Source organism: Leuresthes tenuis, unplaced genomic scaffold (genome assembly GCF_036924035.1).
Source record: "Leuresthes tenuis unplaced genomic scaffold, fLeuTen1.0.hap1 SCAF_15, whole genome shotgun sequence".
Taxonomy (NCBI): domain Eukaryota; kingdom Metazoa; phylum Chordata; class Actinopteri; order Atheriniformes; family Atherinopsidae; genus Leuresthes; species Leuresthes tenuis.
Genome location: NW_027325369.1, coordinates 31,691,882 through 31,708,955, shown reverse-complemented (window position 1 = coordinate 31,708,955; position 17,074 = coordinate 31,691,882). Strand labels below are relative to the sequence as shown.

The following is a 17,074-nucleotide window of genomic DNA, read 5'->3' as shown; positions in this document are numbered from 1 at the left end:
GCAGCTGTCTGCAGCTGTCTGCAGCTGTTGTCTGCAGCTGTCTGCAGCGGCCTGCAGCTGTTGTCTGCAGCTGTCTGCAGCTGTCTGCAGCTGTTGTCTGCAGCTGTCTGCAGCTGTTGTCTGCAGCTGTTGTCTGCAGCTGTCTGTAGCTGTCTGCAGCTGTCTGCAGCTGTTGTCTGCAACTGTTGTCTGCAGCTGTCTGCAGCTGTATGCAGCTGTTGTCTGCAGCTGTCTGCAGCGGCCTGCAGCTGTATGCAGCTGTTGTCTGCAGCTGTTGTCTGCAGCTGTTGTCTGCAGCTGTCTGCAGCTGTTGTCTGCAGCTGTTGTCTGCAGCTGTCTGCAGCTGTTGTCTGCAGCTGTCTGCAGCTGTCTGTCTGCAGCTGTCTGCAGCTGTTGTCTGCAGCTGTCTGCAGCTGTCTGCAGCTGTCTGCAGCTGTTGTCTGCAGCTGTCTGCAGCTGTCTGCAGCTGTCTGCAGCTGTCTGCATCTGTCTGCAGCTGTCTGCAGCTGTTGTCTGCAGCTGTCTGCATCTGTCTGCAGCTGTCTGCAGCTGTCTGCAGCTGTTGTCTGCAGCTGTCTGCAGCTGTTGTCTGCAGCTGCCTGCAGCTGTTGTCTGCAGCTGTCTGCAGCTGTTGTCTGCAGCTGTTGTCTGCAGCTGTCTGCAGCTGTCTGCAGCTGTCTGCAGCTGTTGTCTGCAGCTGTCTGCAGCTGTCTGCAGCTGTCTGTCTGCAGCTGTTGTCTGCAGCTGTCTGCATCTGTCTGCAGCTGTCTGCAGCTGTCTGCAGCTGTTGTCTGCAGCTGTCTGCAGCTGTTGTCTGCAGCTGTCTGCAGCTGTTGTCTGCAGCTGTGTGCAGCTGTTGTCTGCAGCTGTTGTCTGCAGCTGTCTGCAGCTGTTGTCTGCAGCTGTCTGCAGCTGTTGTCTGCAGCTGTTGTCTGCAGCTGTCTGCAGCTGTTGTCTGCAGCTGTTGTCTGCAGCTGTCTGCAGCTGTCTGCAGCTGTCTGTCTGCAGCTGTCTGCAGCTGTTGTCTGCAGCTGTTGTCTGCAGCTGTCTGCAGCTGTTGTCTGCAGCTGTCTGCAGCTGTTGTCTGCAGCTGTTGTCTGCAGCTGTCTGCAGCTGCCTGCAGCTGTTGTCTGCAGCTGTCTGCAGCTGTCTGCAGCTGTTGTCTGCAGCTGTCTGCAGCTGTCTGCAGCTGTTGTCTGCAGCTGTCTGCAGCTGCCTGCAGCTGTATGCAGCTGCCTGCAGCTGTATGCAGCTGTATGCAGCTGTCTGCAGCTGTTGTCTGCAGCTGTCTGCAGCTGCCTGCAGCTGTCTGCAGCTGCCTGCAGCTGCCTGCAGCTGTATGCAGCTGTCTGCAGCTGTTGTCTGCAGCTGTATGCAGCTGCCTGCAGCTGTCTGCAGCTGTCTGCAGCTGTTGTCTGCAGCTGCCGTCTGCAGCTGTATGCAGCTGCCTGCAGCTGTCTGCAGCTGTCTGCAGCTGTTGTCTGCAGCTGCCGTCTGCAGCTGTATGCAGCTGTTGTCTGCAGCTGTCTGCAGCTGTCTGCAGCTGTTGTCTGCAGCTGTCTGCAGCTGTCTGCAGCTGTTGTCTGCAGCTGTCTGCAGCTGTTGTCTGCAGCTGTTGTCTGCAGCTGTATGCAGCTGTCTGCAGCTGCCTGCAGCTGTTGTCTGCAGCTGTCTGCAGCTGTTGTCTGCAGCTGTTGTCTGCAGCTGTTGTCTGCAGCTGTCTGCAGCTGTTGTCTGCAGCGGTGCTTTTTCTCATGATTAACGTGGAGCTCTGGAGTGAAGACGAACGCCATTAGCATGACTCTGTCTGTCAGCATTTGTGCCCGTTCTCATTATTAATCAGGCAGCCGTCTGCCTAATCGACTCGAAGGCCGCATCCTGGACACGGACATCACCTTGACTTCCCCGAGGCCGCTCTGCCGTCTCCAAAGTTTCATTTTCTCAGCTGCTCTTCTCTTCTTCTGAGGAAACATCTGCTGCTCATGATTAAACTGTCTGTGTCTGTAAATGCATCCTGTAAAAACTGAATTAAGACTAAATGCATCCTGTAAAAACTGAATTAAGACTAAATGCATCCTGTAAAAACTGAATTAAGACTAAATGCATCCTGTAAAAAGTTGGCTTTCATGACGTAACTGGACAACATAACAGTTGTGATGAATCTGCTTTATTTAACTAAATGAATGTCATTTTCTTCCATGGGAACACTTTTTCATGGTCGGCCTCAGATGACGTTGCTCCCTTCAGCAGAAGTAACTTCTTGAAAGCTTTTTGCATAATTGTCCAACAGACTCTGACGTCAGCTTCCTGAAATTTTAAACCTGGTTTTTACACCTAATTCCTTCAGCTTCAAGACATTTAAGGGTTTTCTTGAAAGAACTGTACATTTCTGAGCCCAGTTTCTGATCTTCACCGGTCCGTCAGTAGGTTTTCTAACGTGCTGAGAATCCATCCGGTTCGACGTTCTTCTTTTACCTGAACCTGATGTGTGTACTGTTGCCAAACAACTTTATCTTTGATTAATCTGCCCCTTTAGCTGCATCTATGAAAAACAGCAAAGAAAACACAGTTTGACAGACAGAAAATAGGATTTCTGCAGCAACAAGGTGATTCCCAAAGAGCTATTAGCTGAAAACTTGGCATATCTCAGCATGGTGTGCAGTGTGTCCTTAAAACATTTGAGGAAACTGGACAAGTGGAGGACAAAAGAAGAAGTGTCAGGCCTAAAAAACTATCTCCAGCAGATGAACAGGATCTGAAAGTGATGTCCTTAAGAAAGAGGAAAAAATCCAGCTGTGACCTAACAGGACCTGAGAGATGCATCTGGACCTTCAGCTGATCCATCTACTGTTGGCCCAAGCCTCATCAGAAATGGTCTCCATGGAAGGGTGGCTGTCAAGAAGCCGTTCTTAAGGAAGGGAAACAGGGAGAAAAGGCTGAGCTGTGCCAAATGACACAAGAAGTGGACTGAAAATCAGTGGCAACAGGTCTTATGGAGGGATGAATCCTCCCCAGAGCCCGGACCTCAACATTATTGAAGCAGTGTGGGATCATCTGACAGAGAACGGAACAAAAGGCAGCCCACATCCAAAGAAGAGCTTTGGGATGTCCTTCAAGAAGCCTGGAGAACTATTCCTGAAGACTCCTTAAAGAAATGACAGAAAGCTTGTCTCAGAGGGTTCAGGCTGTGTTGGAGAATAAAGGAGCTCAGACCAGATATTCACTTTAAAGCTGCTGAGAACTGATAAAAAACTCTGTTTCTGCCTCAGATTCTGGGTTTATGTTCATGTTTGATCAGGTTTTTCTGGAAAAACGCAAAGAAATGAGGGCTGGATCAGGACTTTTGAAGAGTCCTGCGTATTTTATGTGTAATTTAAAAGAAAAGTGAACTTTCTGTGGCAGGCCTCCACTTCACCATCACCATCTTCAAACCTGAGCAGCAGAAGAGTTTCAGAGAAGTTTGCTGAATAAGCGGCTCACGCTCGAGGAGACTCTGAACCAAGGAAAGAGCACTTAAATAAAGTGGTCCCTGAGCATGAGGTAACAACTTCTTCTCTTTGCTCATTTTCCACTTTTGCCAGTTGGGAAAATCAAGTCACAGTCCAAGAAGCAGAGAAAACAGGAAGCTTTGTGGTTCCTGGGATTACTGCTTACTTTCAGAGCACTTTGGTGTGAACCTGCAGGTTTATAGTTGAGCTGATAATGCTCTACTGAAGCTTTGTTTTATATCCTCGTTTATATCCCGACTTCTTCAGTTGTAAATGAATGCAACACTATGTTTTAACTGTGTTTTAACAAGCTGAACCAGTTCAATGTGTGTTTGAGAATAAAACTGTAAGTTCAGTCTGGTGCTGGCAGTCTGAGCTCTCAGGTTAGCTGCTGTGCATCGTCTTAAACGGCAACAACGTGCTTCCAGGGGTTATCCACTGGAATCTGAAGTCAAATGGTGGCGCAGAGGTGTGAGACTGAGCTGAGGGAACCTCGAGGATGGAAAGCAGCAGGAATAACTGGACTGTAAACCCTCTGACTTTCCAACTCAGTTAGAAAACAATGTCAGGCTTGTTTTTCCTTCTTCATTTTTAGGTTTTCTGCTGCTTATTACTTTCCAGGGTTTCCACTTTATGGATAACTGAATGCAAAATTAAATCTATGAGAGTCTGAATCGGAAGGAAAAACACTTTAATGAAACAACACAGAACATTACAACGAGTCATGATCACACGGCTGTCAGAGGCTCTTCAGGTCGTTGGTCCATCATTTCAGCTGCAGCACCACCTGAAGACAGATTAAATCCACGTTAAACACCTGTTCAGAATCAGCACTTTGTGCACCGATCAGTCATAGAACCGATGATAATCCGAGTTTTAAGGGGGACACATTACTTTGTTAGCTGAAGCTAACGCTAACAGCTTAGCTAATGAAGATGACGTACACCAACTTCTAAGGAGTTACTGCTGTTCCTTCCTGAAAGATGAACATTATTGTTCCCACATTACTTTGTTAGCGGTGTGTTAGCGTTACATTATCAGCATGTTTCTGATAAAGATGTAGGTCTCCAGGTACAATTGTTTAATGAGGTTAATATTTCCAAAATGTTTAAACGCAGTAATTAACGGTGCACATGCATTACTACGAGTTACGCTGTGCACATCTCCAGCTTGGTCCATTACTGTGGATAAGAAAGCATTGTTTGTTAGCATCTGCTGCTAACTTACAGCTAACTGCTGACTTACAGTTAACAGCTAACTTACAGCTAACTGCTGACTTACAGCTAACTGCTGACTTACAGCTAACTGCTAACTTACAGTTAACTGCTGACTTACAGCTAACTGCTAACTTACAGCTACATGCTGACTTACAGCTAACTGCTGACTTACAGTTAACAGCTAACTTACAGCTAACTGCTAACTTACAGCTAACTGCTGACTTACAGCTAACTGCTGACTTACAGCTAACTGCTGACTTACAGCTAACTGCTGACTTACAGCTAACTGCTAACTTCCAGCTAACTGCTAACTTACAGCTAACTGCTGACTTACAGCTAACTGCTGACTTACAGCTAACTGCTAACTTACAGCTAACTTAGAGCTAACTGCTAAACTGTTTCCCTCTGGGATCAATACAGTAACTATCTGTATCTTTATATATAGAGCTGGAGTGTTTCTGACTGGAGGAACAGCTTCATTCTGTCTGTGTTTCTGCATTAAATCACTCAGCAGGTGTCCAGGTCTTGATGACAGCTAACGTACAGAAACACAGCAGCATGACGGTGTGTTGCATACAAACACACTCACTGACGTCCTGTTTGTGCGTTTGTGTGTGTTTGTTATGACTCCACACCCTGAAATCAGGGCAAAGGCTAAATACACCGAAGGCTGCATGAAGTCAGACTTTCTGTCTCTAAGTGCTGATTCTGCATGAAACTATCAGCCAGAAGAACTCTGCAGCTGAACTTCTCTGTTATCCTGTTTTTAAAGTCTCTGCTGAGGAAACTAAGCCTGGAAAATGTGACTCGTCTGAAGGTGAGCAGCAGCTCGCAGCCCGAGCTGCATTGTGGGTAAAGGAGGTGTCAGGTTTCACAACATGTTGCTAAGGTGACGCCTCTGAAGCATTCGGCGTCTGTACCTTATTAGCAGCCTCTAGCGAGCAGATGAGCGCGCTCAGCTCCTCTCTGTTCATCTCCATGGTGACGGGCCGGAGGGCGCCGTTGTGCCTCACATCCAGATCGAGGCTGAGCAGAGGAGTGTTGAGAGACGATATCTTATCGCTGGACAGAGCCAACTGCAGGAACAAGGAGAAGACATCAAGGCTGTGAAATACAGTCAAAACAAATGGGACATTTGAAAAGTAAACTCAGGATATTTTATAAGATATAAACTAGAACTTTTCCATTTTCAGATTTCAGACCTGCAGCACATTCTGAAAAAACTTTTGGGACGAGGACAATTTAGGGCTGATTGTGAGGTAAAAATAATGATGATGATGTTATTTCCAACAGGTGATAATAACCAGGATCTGGTCCTAAAGCAGCCTCCATGAAGGCAAAGATGTTCAGAGGAGCTCCAGTTTGTGTTTAAAACAATGTTCCTCAGAGAAAGACTGGAAGGGATCTGCATATTTCTGCCTCTACAGAGCAGAATATCATGAAAGCATTCAGGGAACCTGGAGGAGTTTCAGTGTAAAGGACGAGGGAGCAAGCCTAAGCTGGACCCCGTGACCTCTGACCCCTCAGACGCTGCATCAAGAACCGTCATTCATCAGCAGCTGATAGCAGCACCTGGACAAGGGATTACTGTGGAAACCTTTGTCAAGCACTACAATACAGAGTTCCATTCACAAGCTTTACTGTGCAGGAAAGAAGCCTGATGTTAACCTCGTCCACTTCTCTGGGCTCGGAGGCGTCTGGGATGGACCGTCACACGGTGGAAACGTGTGCTGTGGTCAGACCCATCAGTATTCCACATCTTTGTTGGAAGAAATGGAGCAAAGAGCAAAAGCAGCATCCAGCCTGCTGTCAGCAACCAGTCCCTGCAGCCAGGCTCTGTGATGGTATGGGGTTGGATCAGGGGGCAAAGCTCATTTCCACTTCTGTGACGGCAGCATTAATGCAGAAAAGCTCACTGAGATTTTACAGCAACATATGCTGCCTTCAAGGCCACATCTTTTCCAGGGACGTCCCAGCATTGTTCAAGCAGACCATGGAAAACCACATTCTGCCACCTTCCAAAGGCCTGGCTGAGGAAGAAGAGGTACGGGTGCTGGACTGGCTGCCTGCAGTCCTGACCTGTCCCCAGCAGAGAAGGTTTTCTCATAATTAATGTCCTGAAAAAGCTTAAAGCTGGAGGAGCAGCAACACATCCACTCATTCGAAACTTCTTCAGAGTTTCGAGACGTTGTCGGTTCTGTTCAGACAGAAATAAACTTTCAGCTACATCAGAAAGAGGTTTCAAATAAGAATTAAAATCACCTTCAGCTGCCAGTCAAAGTCCTGCAGGGTAGCAGAGGAGATGGCGTTGGTCCTGTCCAGCAGAGCGCGGTGGATCTCTTCCCGGCGCGCTCTCAGCACACTCAGAACCGCCTCAGCGTGGCTGCTGCCCACCTCTGACAGTTTGGCCAGAACCTGCAGACAGCAGGTGAGAAACTGACCTGAGAGCAGCTCCAACCACCATCCATCCATCCTACTGATGAGGGCAAATTCACCTGCTTCCTTTCAACAGATCAGTGAAGAAAAGTTCATCTGAGGCTACAGGCAGCTCACTTTACTTCCTGGTCATCTTCTCCTTTAGTTTCAGTCACCTTTTACCCAATTAAACTCAATCTGTCGTTAAAATACTGAAACAAAAGAAACTAATAGTTCCTCTACATGATTCTACTTGAGTTTCAGTTAAAAACCGATGGTCCTGTTTTCTGCATCACCTTTAAAATGTCACCTTTAATCTGAGGCTACAGGCAGCTCACTTCCCTCCTGTTTTCACTGTTTGTCTTTACTTCCTGGTCATCTTCTCCTTTAGTTTCAGTCTCCTTTTACCCAATTAAACTCAATCTATCGTTAAAATACTGAAACAAAAGAAACTAATAGTTTCTCTAAGTTTTTCTACTTGAGTTTCAGTTAAAATCACCTTTAAAATGTCACCTTTAATCTGAGGCTACAGGCAGCTCACTTCCCTTCTGTTTTCACTGTTTGTCTTTACTTCCTGGTCATCTTCTCCTTTAGTTTCAGTCTCCTTTTACCCAATTAAACTCAATCTGTCGTTAAAATACTGAAACAAAAGAAACTAATAGTTTCTCTACATGATTCTACTTGAGTTTCAGTTAAAAACCGATGGTCCTGTTTTCTGCATCACCTTTAAAATGTCACCTTTAATCTGAAGCTACAGGCAGCTTACTTTACTTCCTGGTCATCTTCTCCTTTAGTTTCAGTCTCCTTTTAGCAAATTAAACTCAATCTGTCGTTAAAATACTGAAACAAAAGAAACTAATAGTTCCTCTACGTTTTTCTACTTGAGTTTCAGTTAAAATCACCTTTAAAATGTCACCTTTAATCTGAGGCTACAGGCAGCTCACTTCCCTTCTGTTTTCACTGTTTGTCTTTACTTCCTGGTCATCTTCTCCTTTAGTTTCAGTCTCCTTTTACCCAATTAAACTCAATCTGTCGTTAAAATACTGAAACAAAAAGAAACTAATAGTTTCTCTACATGATTCTACTTGAGTTTCAGTTAAAAACCGATGGTCCTGTTTTCTGCATCACCTTTAAAATGTCACCTTTAATCTGAAGCTACAGGCAGCTCACTTTACTTCCTGGTCATCTTCTCCTTTAGTTTCAGTCTCCTTTTACCCAATTAAACTCAATCTGTCGTTAAAATACTGAAACAAAAGAAACTAATAGTTTCTCTACGTTTTTCTACTTGAGTTTCAGTTAAAATCACCTTTAAAATGTCACCTTTAATCTGAAGCTACAGGCAGCTCACTTTACTTCCTGGTCATCTTCTCCTTTAATTTCAGTCTCCTTTTACCCAATTAAACTCAATCTGTCGTTAAAATACTGAAACAAAAGAAACTAATAGTTTCTCTACGTTTTTCTACTTGAGTTTCAGTTAAAATCACCTTTAAAATGTCACCTTTAATCTGAAGCTACAGGCAGCTCACTTCCCTTCTGTTTTCACTGTTTGTCTTTACTTCCTGGTCATCTTCTTCTTTAGTTTCAGTCTAATTTTACCCAATTAAACTCAATCTGTCGTTAAAATACTGAAACAAAAGAAACTAATAGTTTCTCTACGTTTTTCTACTTGAGTTTCAGTTAAAATCACCTTTAAAATGTCACCTTTAATCTGAAGCTACAGGCAGCTCACTTCCCTTCTGTTTTCACTGTTTGTCTTTACTTCCTGGTCATCTTCTTCTTTAGTTTCAGTCTAATTTTACCCAATTAAACTCAATCTGTCGTTAAAATACTGAAACAAAAGAAACTAATAGTTTCTCTACGTTTTTCTACTTGAGTTTCAGTTAAAATCACCTTTAAAATGTCACCTTTAATCTGAAGCTACAGGCAGCTCACTTCCCTTCTGTTTTCACTGTTTGTCTTTACTTCCTGGTCATCTTCTTCTTTAGTTTCAGCCTCCTTTTACCCAATTAAACTCAATCTGTCGTTAAAATACTGAAACAAAAGAAACTAATAGTTTCTCTACGTTTTTCTACTTGAGTTTCAGTTAAAATCACCTTTAAAATGTCACCTTTAATCTGAGGCTACAGGCAGCTCACTTCCCTTCTGTTTTCACTGTTTGTCTTTACTTCCTGGTCATCTTCTTCTTTAGTTTCAGCCTCCTTTTACCCAATTAAACTCAATCTGTCGTTAAAATACTGAAACAAAAGAAACTAATAGTTCCTCTACGTTTTTCTACTTGAGTTTCAGTTAAAAACCGATGGTCCTGTTTTCTGCATCACCTTTAAAATGTCACCTTTAATCTGAGGCTACAGGCAGCTCACTTTACTTCCTGGTCATCTTCCCCTTTAGTTTCAGCCTCCTTTTAGCAAATTAAACTCAATCTGTCGTTAAAATACTGAAACAAAAGAAACTAATAGTTCCTCTACGTTTTTCTACTTGAGTTTCAGTTAAAATCACCTTTAAAATGTCCACTTTCACTCACCTCCTCGTCCGAGACGTTGCTGCCCACCGCCAGGCGGAACAGCGCCGTCAGGGAGTCGAGCAGCTGCAGCCACTCCTGCAGGCTCCAGGTGGCGCTGTAATCATCCCTGCGGGGGGGCTCCCGCCCACACAGCCCGTCCACCACCCTGTGACACAGCTGAACACAGCAGGCAGGTTAGATTTTTAACAGAGTCATCAGAAGGCATCTGATTGGTTCATTCGTTCTGCAGCATCACAGTAAAGCAAACGAACGGCTGGAGCGATAAAGAAATATCTTCATGTGAGTGTTTTTAAAGATTTCTTTTCAAGTTTGAGGCTTTGTTGTCGTGTCTTTGCTCCTGAGTTTGGATTCCAGTGAGTATGAGTCAAATAACAGGCAGTAATCTCCCTGTTAATGTGTCCTCATAGAAGGCCTGTGCTCTGCTTTTAAGGAGGTTAATAAGCTCGACCAACAGTCATTTAGAACTAAAGATGCCTTTCAGAGGTGGTTAACATGATGCAAAGGAGGAAAGACATCAGCAATGATCTTAGAGAAGCAGCTGCTGCTGCCCATCAGTCTGGGAAGGGTTATAAGGCCATTTCCAAACTATCTGGAGTCCATCATTCTACAGAGAGAAAGATTATTCACAAGTGGAAAACATTCAGGACAGCTGTCAATCTTCCCAGGAGTGGACGTCCCAGCAAGTTCACCCCAAGGTGAAGAAGCCCAGAGCTACATCTCAGACTCTACAGGCCTCAGTTAGCATGTTAAAGGTTAAAGGTCACCCCAAGGTGAAAAAGCCCAGAGCTACATCTCAGACTCAGACTGGCTTGTTTGGAAGGGCTGCAGGAGAAAGCCTCTTCTCTCTAAAAAGAACATGGCAGCACAGCTTAGGTTTGCAAAGCTGCATCTGAACAAAGCTCAAGACTTCTGGAACAATGTCCTTTGGACAGACCAGAGCAAAGTGGAGATGTTTGGTCCTAATGCACAGCAGCACGTTTGGAGGAAACCAAACACAGCATATCAGCACAAACACCTCATACCAGCTGTCAAGCACGGTGGTGGAGGGCTGATGATCTGGGCTGGTTCTGCAGCCACAGGACCTGGACACCTTGCAGGCATTGAGTCCACCATGAACTCCTCTGGATACCAAAGTATTCTAGAGTCAGATGTGAGGCCATCTGTCCCACAGCTAAAGCTGGGCTGAAACTGGCTCATCAACAGGACAAAGATCCCAAACACAGCAGCTCACTGCTGCTGAAGCTGCTGGATCAGGGGTTCACTTAGTTTCACACTCACTGCTGCTGAAGCTGCTGGATCAGGGGTTCACTTAGTTTCACACTCACTGCTGCTGAAGCTGCTGGATCAGGGGTTCACTTAGTTTTACTCACTGCTGCTGAAGCTGCTGGATCAGGGGTTCACTTAGTTTCACACTCACTGCTGCTGCTGAAGCTGCTGGATCAGGGGTTCATTTAGTTTTACACTCACTGCTGCTGAAGCTGCTGGATCAGGGGTTCACTTAGTTTTACTCACTGCTGCTGAAGCTGCTGGATCAGGGGTTCACTTAGTTTTACACTCACTGCTGCTGAAGCTGCTGGATCAGGGGTTCACTTAGTTTTACACTCACTGCTGCTGAAGCTGCTGGATCAGGGGTTCACTTAGTTTTACACTCACTGCTACTGAAGCTGCTGGATCAGGGGTTCACTTAGTTTCTCACACACTGCTTCTGTGTTTTGTCTCAGTTTTTGATCAATAAATAAAGACACAGTGTGATGTTGTTCATCTGAGGTTGGATTCACTGAGTTTTAAAAGCTGATGAGGAGCAGATGACTTATGATTGTGTTCACATTTGGTTGGAGGTGTCCACACTTGTTTAAATGTATTTCTGTATGAACGGTTAAACGGTCACATTATTTGCATTAGCAGAAGAAGAAGAAGGAGAAGAAGAAATGTATGAACTGTTGATCGATCAGAAACTGTAAATGTATCTCTCAGTGAAACATCAACTTAATTATCTTCCGGTTTTACGTTTTTTCTTCAAATAAACGTTAAAAAACTAATTAATAGTCGATACTTACCCTGATACAGTCTGTGTCCGGTACTCTGTTCAGTACATCCACCATGTTTTCATCCACTTCCGCCTTCCGTTGCTGACCAGCTGATGTCAGTCACATGACGGATATGGTGCGTTCACTGTTGCTTGGAAAAAATACATTTCTTTAGCTTCGTCAGAATTACTTAAAACGTTACAAAAGGTGGATAATGCTGCTTTTTTTCAGCACATAAAGGACCACAACAGCTGTCTTTGAACTTTTAACATGAACTAACCGGTGTACTAGTGTAGTTTGAGCATTTATTTGAGGAAACCTGTGAAAACGGTGGCTCTGTGCTAGCAAAGCCAGTCCCAGTTTGCCGGATAGCTTTAATTTCACACCCTGTTTTGTGTCTCATGTGGGATCTTCGGTGTCTTGGAGAAATGTGACTGGAGGGCGACAGCCGCTGCCGAAAGTCAACGTGAAGTCGGCGGCGAATGGAAGCAAACAGCGGGGTAAGTAACCGTAAAGCTGTCGGAAGCTGGAGAACACACCTGTTTTCTGAGGTCGGGCTGGGGATTCATTCAGTACAGTAATGGAGAACAGTTTGCAGAACCAACAGGCCTGCTGTACCTGACTGTTTCAGTGATACACCGTGGAGCGTCTTTACCTGGTTTTTCATTAACTCTCACTTGGCGCCGACGATGAGTCGATAACAGCCTCTTACAGTAAGAAACCTTTAAGATAAGCTGAGTAAACATGAATGACTTCAGTTTGCAGTACTCTGTGCCCTCATTTCTTCCCAGAAAACCAGGAAATAGTTGCAGAAATTCACTGAAACATGTTCAAACATGGATAAAAACGCAGAATCTGAGGCAGAAACAGAGTTTTTTATCAGTTCTCAGCAGCTTTAAAGTGAATCTCTGGTCTGAGCTCCTTTATTCTCCAACACAGCCTGAACCCTCTGAGACAAGCTTTCTGTCATTTCTTTAAGGAGTCTTCAGGAATAGTTCTCCAGGCTTCTTGAAGGACATCCCAAAGCTCTTCTTTGGATGTGGGCTGCCTTTTGTTCCGTTCTCTGTCAGATGATCCCACACTGCTTCAATAATGTTGAGGTCCGGGCTCTGGGGAGGATTCATCCCTCCATAAGACCTGTTGCCACTGATTTTCAGTCCACTTCTTGTGTCATTTGGCACAGCTCAGCCTTTTCTCCCTGTTTCCCTTCCTTAAGAACGGCTTCTTGACAGCCACCCTTCCATGGAGACCATTTCTGATGAGGCTTGGGCCAACAGTAGATGGATCAGCTGAAGGTCCAGATGCATCTCTCAGGTCCTGTCAGGTCACAGCTGGATTTTTTCCTCTTTCTTAAGGACATCACTTTCAGATCCTGTTCATCTGCTGTAGATAGTTTTTTAGGCCTGACACTTCTTCTTTTGTCCTCCACTTGTCCAGTTTCCTCAAATGTTTTAAGGACACACTGCACACCATGCTGAGATATGCCAAGTTTTCAGCTAATAGCTCTTTGGGAATCACCTTGTTGCTGCAGAAATCCTATTTTCTGTCTGTCAAACTGTGTTTTCTTTGCTGTTTTTCATAGATGCAGCTAAAGAAATGGGAACAAATGATGTGTCTTTGTGACAAAGTGCCTAAAGATCCAGTTTAAAATGGCTTCTTTGCTAAGTTGTCTGTTCTGTGTCGACACAACACTGGTTCATCCCTTGAGTTTGGAGCCTTTTTTCTGCCTGAATGGGTCAAAGGTCAGAGTTCAGTGGCTGAACCCCAAACCGCTGTTTGTGTGAATAAATCATAAAAACGGGTTTATATGAGACAGGAATTGGTGAACATGAGGTGATGCTGGTGTTCAGTGTAAAGGATCCAACTCAACTGATTAATCAGTAATTGATTCTGTTAAAACAAAAAAAGTTGTGAAAAAAGCTGTGAAACAGTTGTCACATAATGAAAATGGAGCTTCATTTCCTCATTTTCTTCTGTTGAATTCATCATTTGCAGCTCACAAGTAACTAAAACCTCATGGGTTTGACTTGTGATGAATCGTCTCACAGTTCTGCTTTTCTGTTTTGTCTTTTGTTTGTAAAACCACGATTAAACCCTTAAAGGGGAACTCCGCTATTTTTAAACCTGGACCTTATTTCTGGCATGAAATACGTTCATCTACTCACCGAGAACAGTTTGGTGAAAGTCGGCGTCCTTCAGAAGATATTTAGATAACTGGAGATCCATATAACGGAGTGAACGGGGCTTAGAGGATGCAGCCTCTAAATAAGGCATTATCTGTCTTTATTTCACCAATACTTTAAGAAGAATGAATGAATGAACGTGTGCTATAGCTCTGTTAGCTCATAGCTGCTGTTAGCTCATAGCTGCATTAGCTCATAGCTGCTGTTAGCTCATAGCTGCTGTTAGCTCATAGCTCTGTTAGCTCGTAGCTCTGTTAGCTCATAGCTGCTGTTAGCTCATAGCTCTGTTAGCTCATAGCTGCTGTTAGCTCATAGCTCTGTTAGCTCATAGCTCTGTTAGCTCATAGCTCTGTTAGCTCATAGCTGCTGTTAGCTCATAGCTCTGTTAGCTCATAGCTGCTGTTAGCTCATAGCTGCTGTTAGCTCGTAGCTCTGTTAGCTCATAGCTGCTGTTATGTGGCTACTTGCAGCTAAAGGAGAGCTAACGGAGGGATTTCTGCTTTCCATTCTGTTTTATTCACATTTTACAAAGCGTCAGTCCATCAGTGCATTAACTGTAATACCCTAATAACACTAATAACAGTTCCTCTTCGCTGACCCTGTAGTTCCCCAGAAATGCTCTGTTACATCATACAAAAACAGAGAACTCAGAAGGGAAAGTGCGAACTGTGTTCAGATCAGTATTTATTCAGATTTTATGTTGTGCTGTTGCTCCACATTCTTCTTCTTGGGCCCCTTACAGGCAAATTAAACTAGTTCCATTCAGAGGACGTCGCTGTGGACTATCAGCCCTCCAACTGAACCTCAGAGAAACTGTTGGTAACCTTAATGTTTAACATCCCAAATGAGAAAAGAGAAGTTTATCTTTTTATGGCTGCTTAGCCCTGAAAGATTTCCCCATAATGGTGGTAAAAATGTGTTTTTAGAAACGTTTAAAAGCAGCTGCAGAACTTTGCTGTTTCATGTGTCACCTTCAGCTGCTCCTTCAGGTGCTCCTTCAGCTGCTCCTTCAGCTGCTCCTTCAGGTGCTCCTTCAGCTGCTCCTTCAGCTGCTCCTTCAGGTGCTCCTGCAGGTGCTCCTTCAGCTGCTCCTTCAGCTGCTCCTTCAGCTGCTCCTTCAGCTGCTCCTTCAGGCGCTCCTGCAGGCGCTCCTTCAGGTGCTCCTTCAGCTGCTCCTGCAGGTGCTCCTTCAGGTGCTCCTTCAGGCGCTCCTTCAGGCGCTCCTGCAGGCGCTCCTGCAGGTGCTCCTTCAGGCGCTCCTGCAGGTGCTCGTTCAGGTGCTCCTTCAGGTTCTCCTTCAGGTGCTCCTTCAGGCGCTCCTGCAGGTGCTCGTTCAGGTGCTCCTTCAGGTTCTCCTTCAGGTTCTCCTTCAGGTGCTCATTCAGGTGCTCCTGCAGGTGCTCCTTCAGCTGCTCCTTCAGGTGCTCCTTCAGGCGCTCCTTCAGGCGCTCCTGCAGGTGCTCCTTCAGGCTCTCCTGCTCCTTCAGGTGCTCCTTCAGGTGCTCCTTCAGCTGCTCCTTCAGCTGCTCCTTCAGGTGCTCCTTCAGGTGCTCCTTCAGGCGCTCCTGCAGGTGCTCCTTCAGGCGCTCCTGCAGGTGCTCGTTCAGGTGCTCCTTCAGGTTCTCCTTCAGGTGCTCATTCAGGTGCTCCTGCAGGCGCTCCTTCAGCTGCTCCTGCAGGTGCTCCTTCAGGTTCTCCTGCAGGTGCTCGTTCAGGTGCTCCTTCAGCTGCTCCTTCAGCTGCTCCTTCAGGTGCTCCTTCAGGTTCTCCTTCAGGTGCTCCTGCAGGTGCTCGTTCAGGTGCTCCTTCAGCTGCTCCTTCAGGTGCTCCTTCAGCTGCTCCTTCAGGTGTGTTTAACATGTCTGAGTCCACCTGTGGTCCAGAGAATGAAGCGGACGCAGATATGAAGCCGTCCGGATTTCCATCCAGGTGCAGAATCCTGACTGAAGCTCTAACAGAGAGAATCTTCTGAATCATTTGGTGGTTTTCTTTCTGCAGGATGAGGACATTGTGAGGATCCAGTGTGGAGAACAGCTGCGAAGGAGGGGGCCCGGTTCGCTCAGAGCCCAGTCACTGCGTAGATGGAGCGGTTCCACTGGGTGCAGCACCGCTGCCGGCAGCTGCTGGCCGTGGACTCGGGGCGAGGGTGGTACTCCGCCCCCGATGACCTGCCCAACAAAAGCTCACCGCAGAGAGCCAGCGGCAAGAGGAGAAGGGTGTTCGCCCACCACGGCCCCCACCGAGACGAATATGAAGCCGTATCCAAAAAGTACCGGGGCAACGCCATCCGCACAACCAAATACACCCTGCTGACTTTCATCCCCATGAACCTGTTCCAGCAGTTTCACAGGTCAGTCCTCACCTCTTTACTTCTGTTCCAGGAGCTGAAGCTGGAGGTCAGATCTTTGGTGTTTGTTGAGGTATTTCAGTGTGGAGCTGGTTGAACTCTGCTCCCTCCAGCCTCACCCGGTCCATGCATTTCGTCTGATTGTGTTTGCTTCTCTGGTCTTTTCAGGGCAGCCAACATTTACTTCCTGTTCCTGGCGCTGCTCAACTGGGTTCCTGTGGTGGAGGCCTTTGAGAAGGAGATCACCATGATTCCTCTGCTGGTGGTCCTCCTAGTTATCGGCATCAAAGACGCGCTGGAAGACTACAGACGATACCTGTTCGACAAGAAGGTCAACAACTACGTGGTGCAAGTGTTCTGCGGGTCAGTCAGGCTTCTCCAGCTTCCTGCACCGATGTCAGACACATAAACTGGAAGTTTATTTACGTTCAATGATGATTCTGAGAAACAGAAGGAGTGGGGAGGGATTTTATCAATGCCAACTTCCTATTTAGGGCAAAGGTGGAACCTTCTGTTGGTGGAAGCTGGTGATAGGAGAGCGTCCGGGTTCCCGATAAGGGAACATCTGCAGAAATATGACGATATCCCGTCAGTGCAGCAGTGGCCTTGAGTTGTATCTGTGTTTCTGATGTGAATTTCACTTTATTAAGACTAAAAGAGAGAAGCTGAATGTGAAGAGAGCCAGAGAACAGAACTAAAACTGTTCTGGTTTGTACCAGAGCAGAAAGCAATGTTGTTTGTTTCTGAAAGAGCCAGCTTCACTTTCAGCTGTCTTCAGGCTCCGCCTACATCCTGTTTTCATCATCTGTTGAAGCTCCTCAGTTCATTATGATAATCCTGTGGTCAAATGTTTAAGTTTAAGCTCACCTGCAGTGA

At 45.7% G+C, this 17,074-nt stretch overlaps 2 protein-coding genes across 3 annotated transcripts in view; one reads left to right on the top strand and one right to left on the bottom strand.

The window, feature by feature from the left end:
* Positions 1-4,162: 4,162 nt before the first annotated feature.
* On the bottom strand, positions 4,163-11,839 carry commd8 (COMM domain containing 8). The gene is made up of 5 exons (XM_072364715.1): positions 11,699-11,839; positions 9,642-9,797; positions 6,968-7,120; positions 5,626-5,781; positions 4,163-4,275 (listed from the first exon to the last, which is right to left on the bottom strand). The coding sequence occupies exons 1-5, from the start codon at positions 11,741-11,743 to the stop codon at positions 4,255-4,257; spliced, it is 531 nt and encodes a 176-aa protein (XP_072220816.1). The 5' UTR covers positions 11,744-11,839; the 3' UTR covers positions 4,163-4,254.
* A 24-nt stretch (positions 11,840-11,863) lies between these two features.
* atp10d (ATPase phospholipid transporting 10D) overlaps positions 11,864-17,074 on the top strand; it is a 29,166-nt gene continuing 23,955 nt past the window's right edge. For both annotated transcript variants that reach the window (XM_072364714.1, XM_072364713.1), the window contains exons 1-3: positions 11,864-12,168; positions 15,850-16,201; positions 16,367-16,561. In XM_072364714.1, the coding sequence (XP_072220815.1) occupies positions 15,933-16,201; positions 16,367-16,561 (464 nt within the window). In that variant the 5' untranslated portion in view covers positions 11,864-12,168; positions 15,850-15,932. The remainder of the gene's footprint in view (positions 12,169-15,849; positions 16,202-16,366; positions 16,562-17,074) is intronic.